The sequence below is a fragment of the Schistocerca cancellata genome, chromosome 8, assembly GCF_023864275.1.
Source record: "Schistocerca cancellata isolate TAMUIC-IGC-003103 chromosome 8, iqSchCanc2.1, whole genome shotgun sequence".
Taxonomy (NCBI): domain Eukaryota; kingdom Metazoa; phylum Arthropoda; class Insecta; order Orthoptera; family Acrididae; genus Schistocerca; species Schistocerca cancellata.
Window position 1 is genome coordinate 489,375,479 of NC_064633.1, and position 23,941 is coordinate 489,399,419.

At 39.5% G+C, this 23,941-nt stretch overlaps 1 protein-coding gene across 1 annotated transcript in view; it reads right to left on the reverse strand.

Moving 5' to 3' along the window:
• The window catches only part of LOC126094544 (D-aspartate oxidase), a 110,516-nt gene that overhangs the window by 45,652 nt on the left and 40,923 nt on the right, over positions 1–23,941 (reverse strand). Inside the window, exon 2 of the mRNA XM_049908975.1 lies at positions 12,788–12,975. Coding sequence (XP_049764932.1) covers positions 12,788–12,975 — 188 coding nt within the window. The remainder of the gene's footprint in view (positions 1–12,787; positions 12,976–23,941) is intronic.

Here is a 23,941-nt window from a genome sequence, read left to right on the forward strand (position 1 = left end):
GTAATGTATTGTGCAATCATATAGTATGATGACTTTTTTAAGAAAGCGTTGTCCTTATGACACTGTGTCAAAGTGGCATAAAACACAGACTGGTAGTTTGTGGACCCAGGTTTGCTTCACACTGATACTAACTTTTTCCCTTTTTTCATTATGCGCAATGTTAAATCATTAATTACAAAATTTAAAAATAATAGTTCCGTTTAAATATATATATATATATATATATATATATATATATATATATATATATATATATATATATATATGTGTGTGTGTGTGTGTGTGTGTGTGTGTGTGTGTGTAAAATTAACATATTCGACTTAGTTATGATTACTACTCTTGTAAGTCAAATTGCTATAGACTAGATAGCGCTAAAACAAACGCGTATATGAGTAAATTTAGTGTGACAGTGTTTTCTGTAGATGATCTGCTAAAGCGGCCCTTCTCCAGTAGATCTTTGGAGAAGAAAGTGAGATTTAAAGAGTTAGGAGATGTACTTAAAATGCAAATCTAACAACAGAGGGGTGTGGGTCGAGGCTCACCGATTTCGCTTACAAAACACTGAAAATTTTGAAATACTTGCAAAATATTTTGAACAGCGTCTTACTTGTCCAGTGCAAATTCATAACCTCGAATACTCAAACTGTCATGGAAATCTTAAAGAAGATTTACCCCAACTACCAAAGAAATTGAAGAAGTTATTAAAACCTTATAAAGCTAATGGAGATGACAATTACAGCAGAACGTTCGAACTGATCTCTACCAAAAATTAAAATAAAATGAACTAAAATTAACCTTTGCGAAAACTTGGAAAATAGAAAGTATCCCAGGAGAGTGGAAGGTGGCCTTGATACATACATCACATAAGAAAGGCAATAAATAAGACGTTAAGAAACAACAGTTGAATTTTCCAATATTATATAAACAGAATAGAAAGATGGCCGCTACAAAATGAAAAAATTTTTGAAAAATCGATGTTTTTCAAATTTTTGACGACTTATCTCAAACACTCGAAGGGTGGGGTGGAAGAGGGGGGGCGCCACTAGATCCGGAGCTGCACCATGTAATTTAGGTAAGAGAGTAATTTAGGTGAATATCAAGATGTGTTTAGAAAGAGCAGATCATTCAACCATTTGCCACAGATTATCGAATTTAAACGGTCAGTATTTTTTTAATTGCATCTAGTGTATTGTGCAAGCATAGAGTATGATGGATTTTTACAAAGCTATTGTTATGATGGCACGATGGGTGAGTGGTAATTTTCGAACCTGGGCTCGGTTCCTGCAGGTATCAAATTTTTTTTTCTTTTCATTTTATTCGTCATAATGTTAAATTATTGATTATAAAATTTAAATATATTAGAACAGTTCAATTTATATACGTAAAATTAATATATACCGTTTAGCTATGGTTACTACCACTGCAAGTCAAAAGGCTATAGGTCACCACACTGTAGAACACTGGTAAAATTTTGCACCAGACGCCACTGTGTATAAGGCTACATTCCGTACAGATACCTTCAGAAAAGGTTTCTTAACATACAATTTATATTCGTTGTTAACAGATTCCTCTTTTTCAGAAATGCTTTTACTCGTATATGCTGTCTACGAGGTTTGTCCGGAAAATAGTATAAAAGTTGAATAACAACTTTATTTTACAAATATTCAGGTATTGCAATATGGTCTCCTTCAAAGTGCCCGCCCTGAGACGCGATACACTTCTGCTAACGCCGTTTCCACTGTTGATAACATTTCTGAAAGTCTTCAGTTGTGATGTTGTTCAGTTGCCGTGTCGTTTCCGCCTTGATGACTTCCACATCACCCAAGTGCCGTCCCCGAAGCACCATTTTGCATTTCGGGAACATAAAGAAGTCACACGGGGCTAAATCGGGTGAATAAGGTGGGTGACCTGTCACGGTGATTGAGCTTCGGGCCAAAATCTCGCGCACAACGAGCGACGTGTGAGCGGGCGCATTGTCGTGATGATGGATCCACCTGTCCCCTTTTGCCAACTCCGGTCGAACTCGGGCCACACGAGCTCTGAGACGTGTCAGAACTTCAACGTAAAAATTTCCGTTCACTCTCTGGCCGGGAGGGACAAATTCCTTGTAAACAATGCACCTAGAATCAAAGAAAACAATTAACATTGACTTCACATTGGACCTTGATTTTCGCGACTTTTTTGTTCTCGGTTCTCCTACTAGTTTCCATTCGTTGCTTTGAGATTTGAGCTTCACATCGAATTCGTAAAACCAGGACTCGTCTCCAGTGATGACTCGGTTGAGAAAGTCCCATCGTTCCTCTGCTTCCAACCAATCCTCACAACACTCAACCCTCTTTGTTTTCTGTTCTGGCGTCAAGAGCTTCGGTACGATTTTCGCACACAATTTCTTCATTTCAAGTTTTTGTGTCAGGAATTCGTGAACGATTGTTTTGGGGATTGACAGCTCGTCAGAAATCATTCTGACTGTCAATCTACGGTCTTTAAGAACACTAGCCCGAATTCGTTCAACATTTGCATCGGAACTCGATGTCGACGGGCGTCCTGGGCGAGGGTCATCGTTCACTTCTTCTCGGCCATCCCGGAGCCTTTTTAATCACTTGTTCACGGTTGGTTCCTTCAGAGAATTGTCTCCGTAAACCTATTTCAAACACTCAAAAATCTCACGGCCATTCTTGCCTAGCTTTGCAAGAAACTTGATGTTGACGCGCTGTTCCTCAGTCAGAGAGAGAGAGCTCCATGCCGATGGCAGGTGAAAAAGGGTAACTGTCAACAAGCTGCCACCTTCACGCAGAGTGCTCTGACTCGAACTGAGTGTTGATGGGATTGATTACAGCAGTAGTCCCACCTGGCGGTGACTGCAACTTGTAACATAAAGACATTATTCAACTTTTATACTTCGTACTATGGCCATCGTCGATTATTTTGCTCCACAAATAGCAGAACTCTTCTGGTACTTCCACGGTAGTAGTAGTATTAGGGGACCGGAAAGTAACGTCGTTTTTTACATTAAATTCAAACAGATAAACTGTTAAGACTTTTTATTTTTAATCAGTGACGTTACCACCCACGTCATCAACAGCCTTTTCCTACCTAGTGTGCAAATTTTCAAAGCCGAATTGATGAAAATCAATTGGTTTTTGAGCAAAATATGTGGAGATATCATTTTGCACATCGCCCACATTTTCAAATTTTTTTCCACTTAGGAAATGTTGTAGTGATCGGAGTAAATGGAAATCCAATGGCGCAATTCTGGGCGAGTTTGGTGACTGAGGCAATACATCCCACCTCAACTCATTGATTTTTTTCACGGTTCTTTTAGCGCAGTCCGGTTTTGCGTTATCGGGTTACAGAATATCGCTTTTTCTGTTGACAACCGTTGGCCACTTTTCAATTAGAGACTAATGTACTCGATCCAGTTTTCACATTAAAGGTCCGCATCCACAATTCGTCCAAGTTTCAGCACTTAAAAATGAACGACCCCGCGACTGCTCCACTGAACACACAAAGGCGCCTTGTTGGAATGTAAACCTGGCTTAGCTGTACTTCATAGTGATTCACTCGGAGAGATCCGTGCCTTTTGCGTTTTGAATTATCATAGAAGACTCATTTTTCATCTCCAGTGAACGAGCCATCTGAAAAAGATTCAGTGTTCTGCATGCGGTGGGTCAGTTAGCTTTGTTTCTTTTTTACAGTCTGTTGCAAATGTTCTTGGATAGTCGAGTAGGGTAGGTTAAGAATGTGTGAGAGTTCCTCGATTGTCTGACGCGGATTTGCTTCCAGCTCCGCCCTGAACACAACATTGTCTAAAGCTGTTGGTCGTCCTGATCGATACGAGCCGGAAAGATCAAAATTACCAGACCTGCACTTAGAAAACAATCTTTGGCATTTACGAACGAATATGCACTTGAATAAACATGGTTTTCTTAGCAACTTTTGCTTTGTAACTACCCTTGTGAAACTCAAAAAGCATGCAATGTCGGATGTGTGGCGCTTCTGGTATTTGGCTGGACACTACATCACAAATTTAAAAAAAATTTAGTTTAATTATTTAAGAGTAAAAAAGTCACGCTAACCTTAAAATATCTTTGACAGGACTTTGAAGTGCACAATGCGTCGATAAAAGACAAACGAATATCGACATGCTCAGAAACGCTGTTACTTTCCGGTCCCACAAACAGTAGTAGTTTTGTGCATACGTAGATCACTTTTACATGGATATTGATCATGTCTTGATATTACAGTTTAATAACAACAAAAATAAATTAATTCACATACATACTTACAGGTCTATTATGCCGAGGATGGAATAGGAAATCGACCGTGGCCTTATAATTGGAACCCTCCCGGCATTTGCCTGAAGTAGCTTATGGAAACTACGGAAAAATCTAAATAAGGATTACTGGATGAAGACTGGAGCCTCCAAATACAAGGCCACTCTGTCTGGAACAGTGCTACCTCATTCGGTTTATCCTTACCGTACAATATCGTTTTGCAAATAAGTTATTTAACAGTGCCTCATTTAAAGTGTCTCATATTTAGTAGCGTCTCATTTCCTAATCTAAGTCCCTCAGCACCGCCTGATTTAATTCACCTACATCCCATTACCTTGCTGAATTCATATTTCAATCACTTTTCAAGACAATGTCCACCCCTTTCAGCTGCTCTTCTAAGTCCTTTGCCGTCTTTGACAGAATTAAAATGTCCTCAGCAAAACTGAAAGTTTTTATTTCTCCTCCTTTTACCTTAATTTCTACTGCAAATTTATCCTTGGTTTCTTTTACTGCATGCTTAGTGTATAGACTGAACAATGCGTGGGATTGGCTACAACCCTGTTTCACTCCCTTCTCAATTACTGCGTCCCCTTTAATGTCCTTCGATGAACTGCAGCCTGGTTTCCGTACAAGTTATAAATGACCTTTCGATCCCTATACGTTATTTCTGCTGCCTTCAAAATCTCAAAGAGTGTAGTCCAGTTAACACTTCAATAGCTCTCTCTAAATGTACAAATGCTATAAATGTAGGTTTGCCTTTCTTCGATGTATCGACTAAGATTAGACGTAGGATCAGTACTGATTTGCGTCTTCATACATTTCTCTGGAACCCAAAATGATCTTCCACAAGGTCGATTTCTACAAGGTTTTCCAATCTTCTGTAAATAATTCGTATTAGTATTTTCAGCCATGACGTGATGTACAAGCAACATTTTGGTTCCAGAGTCAAGCGATGAAATGAAGATTACTGTATATGATTATATATTTTGGAAGAATAGAGGTCGATTTCTACAAGTTTTTCCAATCTTCTGTAAATAATTCGTATTAGTATTTTCAGCCGTGACGTGATGTACAATCAACGTTTTGGTTTCAGAGTCAAGCGATGAAATGAAGATTACTGTATATGATTATATATTTTGGAAGAACAGAATGAATTCTACTACACTTAGAAGCTGCAAGAAATATCCCGTGTGGTTAATCCTCGTTGTACTACAGCTCGTGTTTTGTAAGCAGGCTCGATTTTAGAGCAATATTTTCGCACCAACTAAACAGCTAATTTCCGTTTGTGAATGAAAAGATGTAACGTGAATAGTAATAAATTAATTAAAATTTTGAACTCTTAAGGATGGGGTTTACAAGAAGAGATTTAAATGTTAAATTGATGCCCATTGCTGCTTTCCATCAGTTTCTATACCACACAGCAACCACATGATGAAAAAATTCATTATTCGGCAAAAAAAAAGAGATGACATAAAACTCATGACGCTAGAGAAGGGAATGAAGGGGGAGCAGATTATAACTGACAGAAATACATATAATAAAATGAGATAACTTGAAACTGCGGGGGAACTTAAAACCTTTTTTTCGGGATTTAGTATTTTTGAGCTCGAGAAAGACTGTGATGCTGTTTACATAGTAAATGCGCATTGTAAATCTGTTTAGTCATCAAAGAACTGGAAATGCTTGGAAGATTAATAATTTGTCACAGGTAAGTTGATTTACAAAATTATTGAAATAACACAAAACGAAGCCGTGAAAAAAATAGCGTGGAAATTCCTTTTTTAGGGCTAAAGTATGACATGCGTATAACTGAGCCAAAATGTCAACTATACTTTCATTCATGATGAAACAGATGATTTCTATCATACTTTATTATCTGCATATGTTGAGTTTACATAATAACCTCATTAAAATGTGTCCAATGTAGGATAATTGATAGAAAACTTTCAAGTCTACAGAACGATCTGACAGTTTTATATTTTCATCTGAGGATGACGTCACTTCGCTAAATGTTGACGATATTGGTCACGACTTGAAACCATTTTTTGTAGAAGCGGAAGATAATCCTTTCCAGTTCAACTGTACTGAACTTTTGGGAAAGTTTAAGCCTTCTAATGTTCGTTTTTGAAGTTTTAAAGTTAGATATAGTGGGAATTAGTGAAGGAACAAGACTTTTGGGCAAGTGAATTCAGGGTTATAATTACAAAATCAAATAGGGATAATGCAGGAGTAGGTTTAATAATGAATAAAAAAATAGGAGTGCCGGTAAGTTACTACAAACAACATTGTGAACGCATTATTGTGGCCAAGATAGACACGAAGCCCACGCCTACTACAGTGGTACAAGTTTATATGCCAACTAGCTCTGCAGATGACGAGGAAATTGATGAAATGAATGATGAGATAAAAGAAATTATTCAGGTAGTGAAGGGAGACGAAAATTTAATAGTCATGGGTGATTGGAATTCGAGAGTAGGAAAAGGGAGAAAAGGAAACATAGTAGGTGAATATGGATTGGGGGTAAGAAATGAAAGAGGAAGCTGTCTGGTAGACTTTTGTGCAGAACATAACTTAATCATAGCTAACACTTGGTTCAAGAATCATAAAAAAAAGGTTGTATACATGGAAGAATCCTGGAAATACTAGAAGGTATCAGATATATTATATAATGGTAAGGCATAAAGTTAGGAACCAGGTTTTAAATTGTAAGACATTTCCAGGGGCAGATGTGGACTCTGACCACAATCTATTGGTTATGAACTGTAGATTAAAACTGAAGAAACTGCAGAAAGGTGGGAATTTAAAGAGATGGAACTTGGATAAACTGACTAAACCAGAGGTTATACAGAGTTTCAGGGAGAGCATAAGGGAACAATTGACAGGAATTGGGGAAAGAAATACAGTAGCTCTGAGGGATGAAGTAGTGAAGGCAGCAGAGGATCAAGTAGGTGAAAAGACGAGGGCTACTAGAAACCCTTGGGTAACAGAAGACATATTGAATTTAATTGATGAAAGGAGAAAATATAAAAATGCAGTAAATGAAGCAGGTAAAAACGAATACAAAGGTCTCAAAAATGAGATCGACAGGAAGAGCAAAATGGCTAAGTAGGGATAGCTAGAGGACAAATGTAAGGATGTAGATGCTTATCTCACTAGGGGTAAGATAGATAATGCCTACAGGAAAATTAAAGAGACCTTTGGAGAAAAGAGAGCCACTTGTATGAATATCAAGAGCTCATGTGGAAACCCAGTTCTAAGCAAAGAAGGGAAAGCAGAAAGGTTGAAGAAGTATATAGAGGGTCTATACAAAGGCGATGTACTTGAGGACAATTTTATGGAAAACGAAGAGGATGTAGATGAAGATGAAATGGGAGATACGATACTGCGTAAAGAGTTTGACAGAGCACTGAAAGACCTAACTCGAAACAAGGCCCAGGGAGTAGACAACATTCCATTAGAACTACTGACAGCCTTGGGAGAGCCAGTCCTGGCAAAACTCTACTATCTGGTGAGCAAGATGTATGAGACAGACGAAGTACCCTCAGACTTCAAGAAGAATATAATAATTCCAATCCCAAAGAAAGCACGTGTTGACAGATGTGAAAATTTCCGAACTAGCAGTTTAATAAGTCACAGCTGCAAAATACTAACGCGAATTCTTTACAGACGAATGGAAAAACTGGCAGAAGCCGTCCTCGGGGAAGGTCAGTTTGGATTCCGTAGAAATGCTGGAACACGTGAGGCAGTACTGACTCTACGACTTATCTTAGAATAAAGATTAAGGAAAGGCAAACCTACGTTTCTAGCATTTGTAGACTTAGAGAAAGCTTTTGACAATGTTGACTGGAATACTCTCTTTCAAATTCTAAAGGTAGCAGGGGTAAAATACAGGGAGCGAAAGGCTTTTTACAATTTGAACAGAAACCAGATGGCAGTTGTAAGCGTCGAGGGGCACGAAAGGGAAGCAGTGGTTGGGAAGGGAGTGAGACAGGGTTGTAGCCTCTCCCCGATGTTATTTTGTATATTGAGCAAGCAGTAAAGGAAACAAAAGAAAAATTCAGAGTAGGTATTAAAATTCATGGAGAAGAAATAAAAACTTTGAGGTTCGCCGATGACATTGTAATTCTGTCAGAGACAGCAAAGGACTTGGAAGAGCAGTTTAACGGAATGGGCATTATCTTCAAAGGAGAATATAAGATGAACATCAACAAAAGCAAAATGAGGATAATGGACTGTAGTCGAATTAAGTTGGGTGATCTGAGTGAATTATATTAGGAAATGAGACACTTAAAGTAGTAAAGGAGTTTTGCTATTTGGGGAGCAAAATAACTGATGATGGTGGAAGTAGTGAGGATAAAATGTAGACTGGCAATGTGCAAGGAAAGCGTTTCTGAAGAAGAGAAATTTGTTAACATCGAGTATAGATTTAAGTGTCCAGAAGTCGTTTCTGAAAGTATTTGTATGGAGTGTAGCCATGTATGGAAGTGAAACTTGGACGATAAATAGTTTGGACAAGAAGAGAATAGAAGCTTTCGAAATGTGGTGCTACAGTAGAATGCTGAAGATTAGATGGGTGGATCACATAACTAATGAGGAGGTATTGAATAGAATTGGGGAGAAGAAGAGTTTGTGGCACAACTCGGCAAAAATAAGGGACCGGTTGGTAGGACATGTTCTGAGGCATCAGGGAATCACAAATTTAGCATTGGAGGGCAGCGTGGAGGGTAAAAATCGTAGAGGGAGACCAAGAGATGAATACACTAAGCAGATTCAGAAGGATGTAGGTTGCAGTAAGTACTGGGAGGTGAAGAAACTTGCACAGGATAGAGTAGCATGGAGAGCTGCATCAATAGTACCTGCGTTCCAAATTAACCGAATGTGGGACCGCGCCATTTTCGGGTGCGCGCCGTTAATAACAGATTGTGGCCGTCCATGACTTCAGTCGGCGAACGCATCGTGATGTGCCACCTTGACCAGCAGAAGGGGAAAGTATTCGCTGCTACGGCGTAGGGCTCCAATATACGTTTCTCAGCACCCTGTTACTTCGAACCATATTTTTCTTTTTTTGAATAATGGAGTATAGACGCTTGATGGTGGTGTAGTTTTTGAGCCATAACCCGAATTCACGTGTATGAAATCAGATAAAGTCATAGGTGTTCCGGTTAGTGTCGTGTGTCGATCACCAGCTGATCACTTTGTACACCATGGACCCCATGTTATTGAAATGATAATGTTTGTCTGAGGGTTCTTTAGTCATTTTTTTGTCTTGTGATGTTAAGAATGAATAAATCTATTGTCATTTAGATCACAAATTATCCCCGTGTCCTGATTAACAGTACCTTGCCATTTTTATTTAAGTCCAGACTCTAAAAGAAAGTAGTAAGCTTGCAGACTTTTGCATGATGTGTCACTGCCAAGCAACATACTAGGTCGATTAAACGTGAACTATAAGTTACATAGAAAGAACTGCTATAATGCAATGCAAAAGATAACTGAAATAAATACCCAGTGAGACGCCTTTATTCAGAGACAGTAATTACACTGAACTCTCCGTGACATATGTAGGTCCTCTGGACATTTTAAAATACGGGAAATGGTTCTTAATAGAGAATGTGATCACCACGCACTGCGACGCAAGCTGCGCAGCGTGAGCCCACGGAGGCCATAAGGTTGGTAAGTCGTTCTTGTGATAGGGTGCGGTTGACAGCTGCTGGGTGGACTTTGTTGCATGTGGTCATGATGCGATACGTCTCCGTATGCGATGCATACCACAAGGACTCGACGACATTTAAGTCTGGAGAACGGACAGGACAGTCCATTCGCAGAATATCCTCTTGTTACAATAGCTTCTTCGTCTGCTCTTTTCGATGCGGTCGCACATTGTATCTAAAAAAAAAAGGAAGTCAGGGCCGAATGTACCCCTGATAAGATGCACCTGGAGGAGGAGTACAATGTCGCAATGTCGTCCACTGATGAGTGTACCTGTTCAAAGATTTGGAGTTCAGTACACTCACGCAACGCGCTGCCTCTCCACACCATAACACATGGACCACCAATACGTACATGTCCGACAATATTGCAGGGTGGATTACGTATTGCCACCTCTCGCCATCTGAGGGTACATCCAGAGTCACTACTAAGACCGAATCTGCTCTCATCCGAGACAAGCACGCGATCCCACTCCTCCTTGGTCCATTCTCTACGCTCTTGGCACCATCGCACTCGGTGCTGCCGACATGCAGGTGTCAACAGAAGACAACACACTTATTGGACAAAGGGCCCACCCCCATGCAGTCGCCGTGCCACTGTATAGGGTGCGATTGCTGGCCTTGCTGTGATGTTGTAATTCCAACCGCTGTTTGACGTACGTCCCTCTTGCTGTTGCACAATGTAGAAGTCGTCTGCTGTTGTAGCTAACCGTCATCGAACACCACCTCTTCTTCCGCCAGCAGGCCCTGCGGTTCAGACCGCTCCCCATGCATGTGAGACACTGCTGTGAGCAGTGCCAAACTTCCCAGGCTACACTCGTCAGACTTCATCCTTCTTCCATTTTTCCGACAATTCTTCCCGTTGTGATGCATATGTTGTCTCTGGACCATGTCGTGAAGAAAAATAACACCACAGCGTACTGCAGCTGCTCACTGGTTGACACACATCTACATCTACATCTACATCTACATACATACTCCGCAATCCACCATACGGTGTGTGGCGGAGGGTACCTCGTACCACAAATAGCATCTTCTCTCCCTGTTCCACTCCCAAACAGAACGAGGGAAAAATGACTGCCTATATGCCTCTGTACGAGGCCTAATCTCGCTTAACTTACCTTTGTGGTCTTTGCGCGAAATATAAGTTGGTGACAGTAACACTGTACTGCAATCAGCCTCAAATGCTGGTTCTCTAAATTTCCTCAGTAGCGATTCACGAAAAGAACGCCTCCTTTCCTCTAGAGACTCCCACCCGAGTTCCTGAAGCATTTCCGTAACACTCGCTTGTGATAAAATCTACCAGTAACAAATCTAGCAGCCCGCTTCTGAATTGCTTCTATGTCCTCCCTCAATCCGACCTGATAGGGATCCCCAACGCTGGAGCAGTGCTCAAGAATAGGTCGTATTAGTGTTTTATAAGCGGTCTCCTTTACAGATGAACCACACCTTCCCAAAATTCTACCAATGAACCGAAGACGACTATCCGCCTTCCCCACAACTGCCATTACATGCTTGTCCCACTTCAAATCGCTCTGCAAGGTTACGCCCAAATATTTAATGGACGTGAATGTGTCAAGCGCTCCACTACTAATGGAGTATTCAAACATTATGGGATTCTTTTTCCTGTTCATCTGCACTAATTTACATTTATCTATATTTAGAGTTAACTGCCATTCTTTACACCGATCACAAATCCTGTCCAAGTCATCTTGTGTCATCCTACAGTCACTCAACGACGACACCTTCCCGTACACCACAGCATCATCAGTAAACAGCCACACATTGCTATCCACCCTATCCAAAAGATCATTTATGTAGATAGAAAACAACAGCGGACCTACCACACTTCCCAGATGATACCCTCTCCTCCGATGAACACTCACCATCGAGGACAACGTACTAGGTTCTATTACTTAAGAAGTCTTCGAGCCACTCACGTATTTGGGAACCAATCCCATACGCTCGTACCTTAATTAGGAGTCTGCAGTGAGGCACCGAGTCAAACGCTTTCCGAAAGTCAAGGAATATGGCATCCGTCTGATACCCTTCATCCATGGTTCACAAGATATCATGTGAAAAAAGGGCGAGTTGCGTTTCGCAGGAGCGATGCTTTCTAAAGCCGTGCTGATGCCTGGACAGCAACTTCTCTGTCTCAAGGAAATTCATTATATTCGAACTGAGAATATGTTCGAGAATCCTGCAACAAACCGATGTTAAGGATATTGGTCTGTAACTTTGAGGATCCGTCCTTCTACCCTTCTTATATACAGGCGTCACCTGCGCTTTTTTCCAGTCACTCGGGACTTTACGTTGGGCAAGAGATTCGCGATCAATGCAAATGTGTTTTCCAGTTCGTTCAGCTGCCTCACGTTGCGGTACCAGCACTACTGCTATAAACAGGCTAACCTCACGCCATGTGATGTCCAACATTGGATCAAATGGCTCTGACCACTATGGGACTTAAACTGCTGACGTCATCAGGCCCTAGGACTTAGAACTATTTAAACCTAACTAACCTAAGGACATCACATACATCCATGCCCGAGGCAGGATTCGAACCTGCGACCGGAGCGGTCGTGCGGTTCCAGACTGTAGCGCCTAGAATCGCTCGGTCATTCCGGCCGGCTAGTCCAACATTCTGAGCACGACTGGGAAACCTCTGAAAACATACTCCCAGGTTTTCATTCATTTTCACTTCGTTGATATGTTACGTTAGTTTATCTATCTCGCCCTTAAGTTATGCAGGGTAGTGGGTTCAGAAAGCGGCCTGGGCAACGCAGGCAGCTGTCGGCTGTTACTCACTGCACCAGCGCGGGCGGCGTGTCGGCCAGCAGGTAGGGCTCCCAGAGGCCCGCCGACCCGTCCCCCGTCGTGTGCGGCGTCACCTGCTCCGACAGCAGCGTCACCGCCGCCCCCGCCAGCCGCCGCTGCGCGCGCACCGCCGTCGTCACCCCCACCACGCCGGCGCCCACCACCGCGATGCGCTTACCCTGGGGAATGCACGACATCCACTACGCTTTACACATAACCGTTAAGCAATCTTGGTTATCAATAGTTAATTTCTCTGCCATACCATAATTACAGCCCATATTGTACCTCCGTGAGTAGCCGAGCTTTAAATATAAACACCCGGTACTTGCCTATTAGTTGCTACCTGTGACTAATCACAGTGTAAAATCAACGGTGATAAATCGCAGTAATCGCATTTAGTGTAAACTGTGACATTCCGGTATCAGTGATTTCTGTGAATATTACACTACTGGCCATTAAAATTGCTACACCACGAAGATGACGTGCTACAGACGCGAAATTTAACCGACAGGAAGAAAATCCTGTGATATGCAAATGATTAGCTTTTCAGAGCATTCACACAAGGTTGGCGCCGGTGGCGACACCTAAAACGTGCTGACATGACGAAAGTTTCCAATCGATTTCTCATACACAAACAGCTGTTGACCGGCGTTGCCTGCTGAAACGTTGTTGTGATGCCTCTTGTAAGGAGGAGAAATGCGTACCATCACGTTTCCGACTTTGATAAAGGTCGGATTGTAGCCAATCGCGATTGCGGTTTATCGTATCGCGACACTGCTCCTCGCGTATTCGAGATCCAATGACTGTTAGCAGAATATGGAATCGGTAGGTTCAGGAGGGTAATACGGAACGCCGTGCTGGATTCAAACGGCATCGTATCACTAGCAGTCGATATCACAGGCATCTTATCCGCATGGCAGTAATGGATCGTGCAGCCACGTCTCGATCCCTGAGTCAACAGATGAGGACGTTTGCAAGACAGCAATCTGCACGAACGGTTTGACGACGTTTGCAGCAGCATGGACTATCAGCTCGGAGACTATGGCTGCGGTTATCCTTGACGCTGCATCAAAGACAGGAGCGACTGCGATGGTGTACTCAACGACGAACCTGGGTGCACGAATGGCAAAAGTAATTTTTTTCGGATGAATCCAGGTTCTGTTTACAGCATCATGTGGACGTTACATTTCAGATGTGACACGACTCGTGGCTCTACCCTTCATTCGATCCCTGCGAAACCCTACATTTCAACAGGATAATGCACGACCGCATGTTGCAGGTACTGTACGGGCCTTTCTGGATACAGAAAATGTTCGACTGCTGCCCTGGCCAGCACGTTCTCCAGATCTCTCACCAACTGAAAACGTCTGGTCAATGGTGGCCGAGCAACTGGCTCGTCACAATACGCCAGTAACTACTCTTGATGAACTGTGGTATCGTGTTGAAGCTGCATGGGCAGCTGTACCTGTACACGCCATCCAACCTCTGCTTGACTCAATGCACAGGCGTATCAAGGCCGTTATTACGGCCAGAGGTGGTTGTTCTGGGTACTGATTTCTCAGGAATTGCGTGAAAATGTTCACATGTCAGTTTTAGTATAATATATTTGTCCAATGAATACCCGTTTATCATCTGCATTTGTTCTTGGTGTAGCAATTTTAATGGCCAGTAGTGTACTTATTGATAACTGAGGTTTTTAGTTTTCATTTGCCACAGTTTAAAATCGCATTTTACGAAATCATAACTTGTATCCCTCCGCAACGTTAAAATCTGATTTCTACGCTTTGCCACCATAGATGTATGGCTGTGATTAGTCACAGTTAGCAACCAATAGGCAAGTACCGAATGTTTATAATTAAAGTGAAGCTACTCATGAAGGTCCAATGCGGGGTGTAATTATCGTATGGGAGCGAAACTTGGTAGACATGCTAATGCGTTAATGCGGAACCAATTTACGCTGACAAACAAATTAATACCTACTGAAACACGTATGTAACATAGCAGCGATGGCGAGGCATTGTAGCATCTGTGACCAGAGAGTATGCGCTTGACCGCGCGAGTGTTGCGAGCGGTTCTCAGTCTGTCAGTCAGTCGTTGCGAGTCTGTAGCTCTGTCTAGTTGAGGGCAGTACTCTGTTAGTTATCGTTCAGAGCAGTTCAGTGGTAGTCGTCATGCAGAGCGGTCGGTCAGTAGTAGCAGCCCAGTTCGGTTGTGTGATGTGGTCTGTCGGCAACACTGGTCAAGATGCTGAATGAGGTACATTGCTAATTAAGGTAATCATCAGATAATGTAAAGTTTATTTATTGTAATTAATTTCCAACAAGCGCGCCAATAATAATTTTGATTTCAAAACATTTTACAAAAAAAATTCATTCCACTTCCCTTAAAGACAAATTTCAGTTAAATTAAAAAAAAAAAAAGGGAATATTATTATTTGCAATGCAGTTCCTCCAAGCAGTGCGGAACATTAAGAGCAGAAATCTGGTTAGCAGTTACAATGAGGTAAGAATTTAATTCTGATTTATGCACAGGGCCAAAGACCGATATTTCGGTTTAATTGAATTATCATTATCACTGAAGTTTCATTAGTACTGAATTGTTTTTCATTATTTTGCGGAAGCTTACACCAGAGTCAGATTGCGAATTTTGTTTAATGGTCATTGTCATTGAATTTATTTGCTGGGAGGTTACGTTAGGTTGTATTCTTGTTAACATTCAAAATATTGTCAGATCAACACATTTTTGAGGGAACGTTTCACTTGGCGACACCCAGTCCAGGATCGTATTTCGTTGAGAGTCTTTTGAAAAACAGTCAGATATCTGCTCTTATTTGCTTAGATATAATTAGGATTTGGCGCTACGCTTTTACTAATCTTGTGACTTTCTCTCTACAGGTCAACGGCAATTCGTTGCTCTGTTGCATTTGTGTGTTGTTTTTGCATTTGTGCTTATTGTTTTGTGAATATTTGTGAATATTGTAAAAATGCCGCGAAAGACTGTGAATAGTGTATCGCGAGGTATTACGAACGAAATTACCGGCACAAACGACTTTACCGATAGGACTTGTGACACGCAGTGTAATGATGACAATCCTGCGTTCACTAACAATCAGTGCATTCCAACCATTAATGATGACTTTTTTCTTAATGATGAACGAACGAACTCGATTGTGTCTTCTGTTGATTTGACGACAATCGATGACGCGGAGCGCCCTATTGTAATGAGCGCTGCCCAGCTTAACACACCCGGTTTGGAGAATTCAAGTAATGTACAGACGAATTTTTCTAATGAAAATGAACAAGCTACACAAAGTACGCCGGAGTTATGTAATTCCGAAATAATGACCGACAGTGTACATTCGACTGATAGACGTTTTTGTAAATTACAGAGTGACCAAATGGTCACGCAAAACGCGACACTTGCAAATACACCGTCAAACGGTACAGAGAAAGGAGTAGATAATGTTACATTGGGTCAAATTATGGCGATATTGATACAAAATAGAGAAGATAACAAACAAGATAACGAAAAACTTAAACAATACTTAAATGAAAAATTAGACGACAATTCCAGACAACTTAGTGAACAGGTCAAACAACAGAATGAAAATTTCAGACAACTTAGAGAACAGAACAGACAGGATAATGAAAATCTCAAACAACACTTAAATGAAAAATTAGACGACAATTCCAGACAGCTTAGTGAACAAATTAGAGCTGTTGCCGCGCAGTGTCATGACACTAAGGAACAGTTGCGCGCAGAAATTGAGGCTTGTTCACGAAAAAATAGCGAAGAAATTAAGTCTGTTGCGCAAGAGTTAAGGGAAATGCAAACAGCCGCAACAGAAACACTCAGAGACGAAATTAGCGGAGTCGCTAAACAATGCTCTGAAAAAGCTACACAATTACGCGATGAGTTTAAAGCAATGACAACAGAACTTTCGCGCACAATGGATGAAAAGATTGACGCGAAATTCGACCAACAGAACACTCAGATTAACGAGCGCTTTAATCAGCACATAGAAAACAGTAATACGCGTTTCCGCAAATTTATTCAAGATCAAAATAAAGTAAAACGTCAGGTAATGGAAACAATCACTGCTCAGAGACAAGAAGACAAACGTAAAATGTTCGCGAAAGCGAAGACATACGTAGACAACAATATTGCCTCAGTGTCCGACGAAATTAATTCCATCAAACAGTCGAACACAGAATTACGTGACGAAATTTCCAATCTTAAATCAAAAACAGATACACACACAGTAGATATTCAAACAGTGACAGACAGATTCGAACAATTAGAACTAACACAGGATTGCGATGTCATAAAAGCTGATGTTAAAAAACTGAGCGAAACTACGCGTAAGTTGCAAAAACAGATTAATGCGTCCGATTCTAAAACCGATGATCAGGCAAAAATACTGACTGAAAAATATGATGAATTGGCCAGTCGTATTGATGCTATCGAAAGTGCTAATGAGAATAAATCAGACGATACTGCGCCGGTTTCCTTTAACCAAACACCAGAATTTCAGAATTTACAGCAGACAATTAATGAGATCGATTCATCTAACAACACGTTACGTAGGAAGTTGTCAAATTTACAACAAGAAGTAACAGAGATTAAAAACATTTCAGTTAATAACATACCACAACAGACGCCACTTTATGAACATTTGCCAGACTCACGCAGCGTGTATAATGTGAGCAATTTACAGAGACTACGAGACGTAAAATCCGAAAAGCCACGCGACTTAAAATCTGAAAAGCTACGCAACTTGAAGTACGAAACGACACAGACAAACAGATTCACACACAAACCCGAACGTGTTTTCAAATTCAATGACGAGAACGTAGATTACGAGCAATTTTTATCCGCCAGAAAATGTAAAGAATTTAATAATGACAGCTTACAGGTACACGCATTGGACTATATGCGACAATCTATTTTTGTACTTTCACCGCTATTGCCTGTAATGCGGAAACGAGTTTTGAACCTGATGCGACAATTTGCTATTGCATTTTTATCAGCATTGCCTGTAATGAGGAAACTTGAATTAGCAAGAATACAGCAATCTGATTTTGGAATTTTACCGCCATTGCGTGTAACGCAAAAGCTAAAATTTATTTGTAGCGCATAATGAACCTCAGGGGATTCATTACACTTTAATGAATATGTGCCGTAGCGAGCATAGGGCCCCGAGCTGTAGTAGTGCTGTTTCATCTTTAGTTTTCTGCACTGCTGCCTTCTCTTCTACTATCCTTTATATCTATCAAAACCGCTCTTTAACTATTGCTCTACCTAGAATTAAGAATATGTAATGAAAACCGAATAAGACAAGTTTTTACCGAAAGTGACAATTTTTCATTAGACACTCCCGAAATGACAACTATCGCCGTAATTATTATAACAGATAAAAATTATAATCATCAGTATGTGTAAAATTATCGGTAACAGTAAACACATTTTGTAACAATAGACGTTTTTCACCACAACAGCATGAAAGTCAGCCGCTTAGCATTCCTAACCAACAATGCAGTCTACAAGGTCAACCAGGCTTTAATGTTTCGCCGCATGCGAGTATAGTCCCTGATACAACAAATAGTAGCGCACGGCAGCAAGGAAATAACTATGTATAGAAAAAACAGTATTTCAATCTCTATCGCAATGCGCCGTATGGAAATGACTATCACGACATACGTAAAATTAATTAGCACAATTTTCAGCATACATTCAATAACACGTCAGATAGAATTTGATTAAATACAGTACAGGTTGCATATTCCAATAATGTAAGCAATACTTTTGACACACAGAATCTTGTCCACGAAAATGTTATTTGAAATACGCCTTGTTGAATGCTCCACTTTTATCGCACCCAGATCTTACCAGAAATTTTTCCATTGCCACCGACAGTTCTAACACCGCTTTAGGCGTACACATTTTCCAGGAAATTGAAGAAGATGGTTCAATAGCAATTAAAAACATCGCATTTGCAAGCCGCATTTTGTCACCTGCTGAACGAAATTACTCCGTTACAGAATTGGAAACATTATGTGTTGTTTGGGCTTTTACGAGATTTAGACATTTTCTTTATGGCAGACATACCACCGTTTACACAGACCACAGAGCGATACAATTTTTACTTTCGGCCAAATTCACGCACGACAGATTAAGCAGATGGAAACTATATTTACAGGAATTTAATTTTACAATAGTTCACATTCCCGGTACGCAAAATGTTATAGCAGACGCACTATCGCGTTCTCTCGGCAACAATCAGCAAGACGTAGCAACCAACTTCTGCAAAACAAATTTCAGTGTCATGTACATTCAACAAGTAGCATTTGAAAATTTTATTTCATCGTCATTACAGGACATAGCACAAGAACAAAATAAAGACAATGTGTGGAAAGAAATTAAACACCTTTGGCAAGATAGAAAAAAGGTTACGATTAGAAACCATTACACTGTACGCAATGACATTCTGTTTCGCCGCTCTCACCCTGACACCAACAATTGGTTATTATGTATTCCTGACGAACTGGTTAACAAATTAATCTGGTACACTCATTTAAGTTACGCACATTACGGAGCACGAAAATGTTTTCTTATACTGAGACAGAACTGTTATTTTAACAACATGGAGAAACGTATACGACGAGTTTTAGCGTCATGTAAAATTTGCCAGAAAGCTAAATCAGACACCACTTCACATATTCCTCCTTTATATCCCATTGTACCTGTTAAATTAAGACATATGGCCGCAGTAGATATTTTTGGTCCGATTCCGAGAACTAACAGAGGTTTTTGCTACATCTTTGTCGCTGTTGAGCTCACTTCAAAATTTGTTACTTTCACTCCGTTACGCAAAGCTACTGCTAAAACTGTTTCAAAAGCATTTGTAAAGCATTTTTTATTTCATGTAAGGCATGTGATGAAAGTAATTTCCGACAATGGACCACAGTTTCGATCTGCAATATGGACACGTATGTTACGAGCTAGAAACATTTCTCCGATCTATATATCCAAGTACCACGCTTCTTCGAACCCCTGTGAACGGTTAATGAAAGAAATTGGTAAACTGTGTAGAATATACTGCCACAAAAGACATATTGATTGGGACACACACATACTCTCATTCCAAGATGTAATTAATTCCATTCCAAATGAATCCACTATGCTATCTCCGTCTGTAATACTGAAAAACGTTGAACCACCAAACAAAATTAAGGAATTTGTAAATTTTCCTACATCTCGTCGCTTACGACACCACGAAATAATCGACATTGCACTGAACAACATCAAACGTGCCGCAGAGCGCCGGAGAAGACAGCAAAAACAGGTTTGTACACGCCGCGACTTTCACGTTGGACAAAAAATATTAGTACGTACACACTACTTATCCAGTAAATTAAAAGGTAAGTGCAGTAAATTTGAACTTCTATACGCAGGTCCATATCGGATTCGCAGCATTCCTCACCCCAATGTTGTACACGTCGAAACTTTGAGAACCAGAAAATCGAAAGGCAATCACCATATCTCAAACATTAAACCGTTCATTGAATGAAATCACTTTATGATGTAACATGCTATGATGCCATTCACTTATGCAATTATGTGATTACCTACTGATGAGTGTCGTATTTTTTCTTGGCAAGTGCCCGGCAAGGTAAGGTTAGCAGGTCGCTTTTCTTGTCGTTACACATCAGACCGTGCATATTTTTTATTTTTTTGTGTGTATGATTGTTTTCCTCTTTTGTTTGTATGCACTGTGAATTAGTTAAGATATAGCAAACACCAGTTGACTTTGACATTTTTTGCCCTATGATGTCTCAACATCGTGACTATTTTACGTTTTTCTTTTTCTTTTTTTTTGCTGCTGCATTGTGATATTCCGTGTACATTTTGTCTTTGAACACTGTCTATGCTTTTGACATATTACGTTTTCTGTTATGTTATGCTGTATGCTTGATTCTGTTACCGTTAATCAGTAATTATTTAGTGGGTATATGATTTGAATGCAAGACATTAATCTTTGTTCATCATTTTCAGAAAGAAATAACGTGTAAAGAAAATAAATTAAACAGAAATGGGAATTTCACCTACGGAATAAACGATAGAAGATGCAATAACTTTATGAGGAAGAGTAAATGGATCAGGATTAACAAGCATTAACAAGAATATACTATACTCATCGTAGAATAGCAGTCTTAACTAATTTTTTCTTTCAGAATACAAGGTGATTGATGCAGGCTGTCAGACTGAACTACACGTCTTAGTTTTAGTGATGAAATATGCTAGAGATAAGGAATAATTGTATAATGAGTAATGAAGTGATAATTTTGCAGATGATAATGAATACTGATGAATAATGATGAAGAATATGCTATTATGAATAATGAAGTTTTTCTTTACAGGTAATGATAATGATGGAGTTATGAATAATGAAGTGATTGACAATGAAGTTTTTTCTTTACAGATGAGGATAATGTTGAAGTCATGTATTTATGCTACGTAGTTATTTAAGTATTTGTTGCAGTTTGTTTTGACAGCAGGTGTTATATTGCATAGTAGGATGACGGAAAGTTTTGGAAAGGACAGCTATGAAGCACATTTTATACACATTTCACAACTTGTTAATTCGAAGTTCACTACTTTTCAGCATAGTGTGCGTTTCTTCTTTCAGGTCAATAATCCATTTTGTATTTTTTCCAGGAGAAGTTTTTCATGATACATACTAAACCTATTACTTATTATACCTGTACTAGCACTTACATTTTTTACCCATTTGTGTCTATTATTTATAAATGTGATCACATATACTGCCTTGTTTCATAACCTTGCTACAGCTGACTCATGACGAATGACGTTACACATTTTTGATTTACAGGAACAACCCATTACCAATTTTTTTTTCTCTCTTTTTTCTCTTCTTGCTTTCTCTTACAATTACCAAACGCAATGCATTGCTTACAAAAAATGTATTACCAGTCCCAAATAGTGATACCAGTTTGAGAAAGTTCTGAATAATACTGATCAACTCTGAATAGTATGTCACTTCAGTAATGATACAAAAATTATATATATAAAATAATGCTTTGTAACTGGCTAATAACTGCCACTGTTTATTGTAATGAGACTACTTATAATGCCCATGATTATTAATGCTATGACTGTAATTAGCTGATTTTTAATAATGACTTCGTAATGATCTGAATAATACTGAATGATGAACATTGTTTTATTCTATTCAATACTTGATGGCCACTGAGTGCCAATAATTAATGTCAATCAATGAATTATGTTATTAATTATGCCATTAATTAGCTCTTGTTTTCAATGTTGATACTCTGTAACTGGAAAGGAATGTGATTGTTTAATAATGCTTTGTAATTAGAAGAAGGCTAATGATTCTTACTATATTGGAATGACAAATAATTAATTAACTATGCCATACTTTGTAACTGGAAAAGAATATGATTTTTACTATATTGAAATGACAAATGATTAACTGTGCTTTATAATTGGGAAAGAATGCGATTGTTTCATAATGCTTTGTAATTAGGAGAAGGCTAGTGATTAATACTATTGGAATGACCAATGATTAATTAACTATGGTATACTTTGTAACTGGAAAAGAATGTGATTATTTAATAATGCTTTGTAACTAGGAAAAGAAGGTTACTGATTCTATGTTAAACAATTAATGAACATTTTTCTGTAATACTACATACTTGGTACAGAAATGTTCAACACTGGGCTATGAATGCCCCAAATGAAAACTGTAATTGTCAATATTATGTGACTTAATGTCCTTCACCTCATGAGCCAACTACCCTGAATTACTGTAATGTCCATTTGTCCTGTCTATCCTAGTGATCATGGAGCACTACCTTTGGGTTTGCACTACTTCTACGTTGGTGTGTCTTGTAAAAGCGTGGTGTTGACACGACATGCTGTCCACCACCATGAGCGATGAAGACGTTATTATGGTCCCACTGTTTGGTGTACCTAATGTACTGCCAAAATGAGAACATGAAATATTACTACGAGAGTTCAGTGTCTTGGCTACACTGATGAATTCTGATGGGAAAAGAACTGCAAATTGTGTCACTTGGTGTTGTACTTCTGTGGAAAGATATGGACTTTCAGAACAGCTGTGTGCAATCTAAAGTGCTACAACCATGATGCAATCCTTCCCTTTCCTATCCTAATTCTTGTCACATAGTGAAAATAATTTTTTGCTAACATTATTTATGTTCATGACTATACATATTTTTGATTCGCTGAACTCCAGTGCGAGTACAGTTATGTCACTTGTCGATATGATTTTTGCCATTATGTTTATTTATTGCAAAAATACCTACGACATTTTTCGATTTGTTCTCAAGTACAGTATGTGCACTCTTGTCTTTTATATTGTATATACATTTTTTTAGTATTTTATTTTAATGATATGTTCTGAACTACAGTGCATGTGCACTTATGTTAGGTGTTAATATGTTTTCTACTGAACTTCAGTGCCTGTGCACTTTTCTCATTTTTCAATATGATTTGTACTATTCTGTATATTCAATACTTCAATGCGTATGCACTTATGTCATTTGTTACTAATTGTATATACATTTCATCATTTACTGATATGTTCTCAACTGCAGTGCATGTGCACTCATGTCACTTGTCAACATAATATTTTTTGCCAGTCTGTTTATTTGTTCTGAATATGCTAAAGAATTTTTTCAGTGCCTGTGCACTTTGTTATCTGTCAAATAATTTGTATATACATTTTTCTGATTTGCTACTATGTTTTGTACTCACATTTTGTCTTTGTCTGACATATTTTGTACTTAGTGCGTGTGCACAACATTTAATTCATGTACTACATCTAAATATTCTGTAAGTTGTAGAAGTTTGTTAATTAAAGAAAAATTTTGCCGCGCTTGGCAAGTCCAAATGACTCACCATCGCTGCCAAATTTTTGCCCCCCCAGTGGAGGGTTATGAAACACGTATGTAACATAGCAGCGATGGCGAGGCATTGTAGCATCTGTGACCAGAGAGTATGCGCTTGACCGCGCGAGTGTTGCGAGCGGTTCTCAGTCTGTCAGTCAGTCGTTGCGAGTCTGTAGCTCTGTCTAGTTGA